The following is a 5425-nucleotide window of genomic DNA, read 5'->3' as shown; positions in this document are numbered from 1 at the left end:
GGATTAGATCACTAGACTTCCGTTAAAATAATTCTCAAGTATCTTAGGAGAATGAGGGACTCCATGCTTGTGTATGGGGTCTAAGGATTTGATCCTTACAGGATACAATGACTATGATTTTCAAACTGATAGGGATTCTAGGAAATCCACTTTAGGATCAGTGTTCACTCTTAATGGAGGAGTTGTAGTCTGGCGAAGCATCAAGCAGGGGTGCATACTGACTTCACATGGAGGTAGAATATGTAGCAGCTTGTAAAGCTACCAAGGAAGCTGTTTGGCTCAGAAATTTCTTGACTCGACCGGAAGTAGTTCTAGACATGTTAAGACCTATCACCCTTTACCTTGATAATAGTGGTACTGTGGCTAATTCCAAAGAGCTTAGGAGTCACAAGCGTGAGAAACATATTGAATGTAAGTATCACTTGATTCGAGATATTGGACATCAAGGACCCTTCAAGCACCTTGCATTACAGCTAAGGTAATTTTCAATATACTCTCTTGAGAATCTATCACTAAGTTGAATCCAATCCTTATTCATCTTTGAATCAAAATCAACAAAGTTCAATCTGGTAGAAATTAGAGAAAAGTCTATATAATGCATCTTATAATCACTGTAGATAGAGAAATGAGTTCAAAGAACAAATTTATAAGATCTTATGTCATTTCACTCATGTAATTAATGGACACATAAATTTAATCAATTACCAAAAGAAATTTACAAAAGGAAAGGCAAACTAATGAGTCAAAGAAGAGAGATAAAGAAAAGAAAACATGAATTCAAACACAAGCTTCAAGCTTCACACAATTACAAAATAGAGCGACTAATTTCAACCTTAAGCCCAATGTTAATCACAAACCAAAAAAGGAAGACAAAAATATTCTCTTTTTTCTTTAATTAAAAAAATGGAAAGAACTAATCTGCGGCGATGGAGAAGGGAAATGGGGGTTTCAGCGGAAGGAGAGAAGTAGGAAAAGATGGAAAAATTTAGGCTTTTAATACAATTTATCCCGACGAGACTTTTCGTCGGCAAAAATTCTTCAATGTGTCATAATATGTTTTGAAATGGGTGTTTTATCGTTTGGATGGACGGACTTGTTTCATGTTATTTTCTTCGATACTACTTTTATCGATGAAACAATTTGATGGCATATTTGTATTTCTGCTAACAAAATTGCTTACATAGAAGATTATACAACAAAATAGTTATTTGGCTACATTAAAGTAATACAAACCATTTGTGTTAACAGAAACATAGATATACTGATACAAATTATTGTGTTGGGAGAAGTAGTATGGATCATGATAAATGTTGTTCCTCAAACTAAAAAAGAGTGCATATCAATTATTATTGAATTATATTCGAAAGAAATGACAGAGAACCAAAGGTACTAATTAGAGCATCTCTCGAATTTATAAAATAAAATTGATCAAGTTTATGAAATTATTAAACCATCACGCGCCAAAGAATAATACTCCGCTGACACATGCTGAAATGAGACTGAATGGAAAGAATTGATAAGCAACTTTATATCAGCAAATAATTAACCACTTCTATCTGGAGAATAATCCATAATTCCACTAAGCATCTGAATAATAGTCAACATGTTACATAGGACCAATCAATGGATGAGCCCCGTTCTTTCTACCAAATGTTAAGGTTTAAAACTTTAAAATTTTATTTTAGTCATGGACTTTACTCTCTGAATTTTAAAAAAAATATTTGTTTTTCATTTCTATTATTAAGATTTTATTAACTCTTTGATAAAATTACAATTAGAATATGTTGATAAAATAAAAGTAAAGTCAAATGTCAATAATCAACGCATCAAAATAATGAACGTTCAAAATTAAAACCTTGCATTTTTAAAGGTAACTAACTTATTTAACGGCTTAGTTATCTAAAAATACAAGTCATCTTTCATTATTTTATGTAAGAACTAACTAAATTTGGATAACAGGAACCAAAGTAATCAAAATTAAAATGACTCTTCACTCTTGATAATCACTCATTGATGCTATAATAAGATAGTTCCGAAGCAGTATTTATAAAACTTTTATCAAATTATTTACGAAATTTTATTAAACTTAGACCAAAACGCCAAAATGGTTCCGGTATTGAAAGAGAGAACAATCTTTCCTCTTAGAATTGTTTAATAATCCTTTTTGTTTTTTAAAGTCTCGCGAAGGTAAATTGTCCACTAATCAATTATTTGATTTTGTATTTTAAAAAAATCAAATTTCCATACAATTTCATTCTGAGTTCGGGTAAATCAACGAGCAAGGGTAAATACTAAATAGAGCGTTACAATTTTATTATTTTATAACATTTTATGAAGAAAGATAGAAATTAAAATTAAAAAGGTAAAATCCTGAACTGAGAAGAAATAGGTGAACAAGCAAAACCTAAATATTTTCCTTAAAAATAAGGACTATTCTCGAACCTCAAACAATAGTTAGCACATCCTTATTTTATGCCAGTTGAACAGCGAAAAAATTCTTAAAGGATCAAACTTTGCTAATTTCTGCAAACCGCCACATATTAAATTTTTATTCAAAATTCAAAACCAAAATGTACATTACAAGTTACAACACAACCATTACTGTGATATAAATCATTCCAACGCCCGAAAAACACCAAACAGACAATACCTCACCCCAAACAAATCTAATCACGCCACACCTACGGTGACATAACCCCCAGCACAGACAGACAGACAGACCTGCCATTTCTGGACGACTAAAAGAAGATTAAAAAAAGAAAAAAAAAAACACATAAACCCACACACAGGATTGGCTGTGACTCACAATCACTTCACCGCCCTAACCTTAGAATCATATAAATATTTCTAATACTCCCCTTACTATTCAAGCTTAGAGACGACCTACTAGAGGTTTTTTTTTTTTTAACAATATTCCTCCTAAGCTGACGACACACGGTGGAACACCACCTCTTCCTCCGCCGAATCGGCGGCAGCCTCCTTCCAGCACTGCATCAGCAACGCCTTGCACGGCGGGGGCTCGACGCACCTTTTTCTATCCACGGTGTACGTACGGTAAACTAGCAACTCGCCACCTAGCATCTCCTGCTTCACCATGTTGTCACACGTGTACCCCTCCACGGCAGCATGATCCACAGCCCACGAGCGGAAGCCGCCGCCGCACGTGGCGGCGATTGAGAATTCCGCCGGAGAAAAGCATCGTAGCGCCCGATTCACCAGCTGCGAGAACGGCAGCTCTGTCGCGTCGAAGCCCATAGCTTCGTAGCTGGCGTAACTGAAGCCATCCTCTGGAGTAACGTGCACCGTAGAATACGCTGAACCTTCAATCCCGTTCATTGAGTAACCACACGGATCGAATTCGAAGTCGCAGATCGTGTGATTCGGAATTATCTCAGAGATTTTGGACATTTTCGTCATTTTCTCAGCCGATGAGTCTTCTCCTCCAGATTTTTTGAAGAACACCGCTGCCCTCTCTCTGTTCAATCCCATCATACAAATCTCCAAAGAAACCAAATCCATACGGTTCACATTCGACTCCAATTTTACGGCCGAGTAGATATGCCAGTTGCGATTTGGAACCGCCGGATCGCCGATCACGTACGCCTCGGAGTTGAGATGACCGAAGTAGACATTCAGTACGGTGACTTCCTCGGAGAAGCTCCGGTGAGGAGCAGGTTGATAGTCAGGAAAGATGAAGGTTCCACGGGAGTATTTCACGGCGACGGCGGCGAGTGAGAGTGAATCAGCGAGTTGGAGAATCATCGGAATGGAAAGGAGGAGCTTGGTGGTGCCGCAAGTTTTGAGGATGATTGTTCGTGGATAAACGAAGAGACTCGATTCGGAGAGGACGTAAGAGTCGAAATCGAAGTTACAGAGATGAGAAACAATAGTGCAGCAAGCAGGTTCGAGGATTGAATCGAGTTGAGTTCGAGTCAGAGCTCGGAGACCGAGTCCTTCAGGGTCCTGGAAAATAGGCGGCTCGGAAAATGTGATTTCTAGGCGTTTTTCGAAACCTTCGAATCCGATCGGAGAAGGAGGTTGTTCCGGCGCCAATGCGTCTGTGAGTTTGGTGAACACAGTCATGGTTGCAGAGGAAATCCAAGTTTCTCACAATAACAGGAAAAGATCAACAAAGGCAAGGGAAAGAAATTTGCAAGGTTTTTGTTCTCAGGATGAACAATAAATTGGCCCTAATTACGATCAGTAAATCAAAGGTATCAGGACGGCTTCCTCACGCACTGCCAAAAGAAAAACAAAATCAAATTACAACACAAGAATTCACAAACTTTTACTCAAGAAGAACTCGAAGAACAATCTTACGTTGGAATAAGCAGCAGATCGGAACTTCTCAATGCCACCGTGAGGACGAACGTCTTCAATAATGTATCCAAGCGGAGCTTCGTATTGTTGCCTTTTACTACTCTTGCTACTACTACTGCTAGATTTCTTCTTACCGCCTTCCGTCTTCATTACAACATCCACGCTTCTTCTCTGCGACGAAAACAGAAAAAAATTACAGAGATTGAAACAATCAAATCCACAAACAGAAATAACACAATGGGAAGTTCAGATCAAGATTCTCAAACACGTCAAAATGCCTAAGCTCAAAAATACCTTTCCAAGAAGAAAAGAAACGAAAAAGAAGAATCGAAATCAAACACCAGAACTAAAAAATAATCGTAATGCTTACAAAATCTTCGTCAATGGCGTAATAAATATAGGGAAGAACAAGGAATTTTTCGGCAAATTTCCAAAGAAAGAAAGGTTTGAATACCACAGGAAAATTGGTAGAAGGAGAGAGAGATTCAGAGAGAACAAAGGATTTGATTTTGTGAGGTAAAGAAGAAATTGGAGAAACGCTATTTATAGAGACTAAGAGGAAGGTGCCCCTGAGTGGGAGGAGTGGCGTTAGTGGAAAAAAGAGTAGGAATTGAGGGCGGAAAGTGGTGAGTTTGGGAGTGGCAGTATAAGAAAATTTTGGAATAGTGGAGGGGCTTTTCTGCAAAATTTTCATCGCACGTGGGGTGTCCACGTGGCAGTGAGGCGAGGGGGAGAACTTGGCACGTCGAATTTTTACTTGGCCTAAAATGGAACAGAGAAAGGGAATATATCTGTAGTTTTCTCTTTTGCATATCTACCCCCTTCTCAAATTTTATTTCTCAAAATTACCCGGATGATATATTAAGGTAGGGAAATAACTTTTCACCGTTAAATCCGTTAGAATCATTGTATTGTATTAAATTTCCGCCACCATCTCGATATTTCCTCGTCTTTACTATTCGACCATCTCGATATTTCCACCGACATCGACATTAGAAGTGAAACCACATTTTCAATAAAAAATCCAAGAACGTAACAAAATAATCAACAAATTTTCTAGATATCATATAAATAATAAACATATTAACTTATTTAAAAATTCTAA

General features: G+C 37.4%; 1 protein-coding gene across 1 annotated transcript; it reads right to left on the bottom strand.

The window, feature by feature from the left end:
* Positions 1-2517: 2517 nt before the first annotated feature.
* LOC120079839 (S-adenosylmethionine decarboxylase proenzyme-like) lies at positions 2518-5029 on the bottom strand. The gene is made up of 4 exons (XM_039034269.1): positions 4691-5029; positions 4321-4491; positions 4220-4238; positions 2518-4046 (listed from the first exon to the last, which is right to left on the bottom strand). Exons 1-4 carry the CDS (start codon positions 5012-5014, stop codon positions 2920-2922), a joined length of 1641 nt encoding a protein of 546 aa, XP_038890197.1. The 5' UTR covers positions 5015-5029; the 3' UTR covers positions 2518-2919.
* Positions 5030-5425: the final 396 nt, after the last annotated feature.

The sequence above is a fragment of the Benincasa hispida genome, chromosome 6 (assembly GCF_009727055.1).
Source record: "Benincasa hispida cultivar B227 chromosome 6, ASM972705v1, whole genome shotgun sequence".
Lineage (NCBI taxonomy): Eukaryota > Viridiplantae > Streptophyta > Magnoliopsida > Cucurbitales > Cucurbitaceae > Benincasa > Benincasa hispida.
The sequence above is the reverse complement of the archived record's forward strand: the minus strand, read 5'-3'. Positions and strand labels throughout refer to the sequence as shown.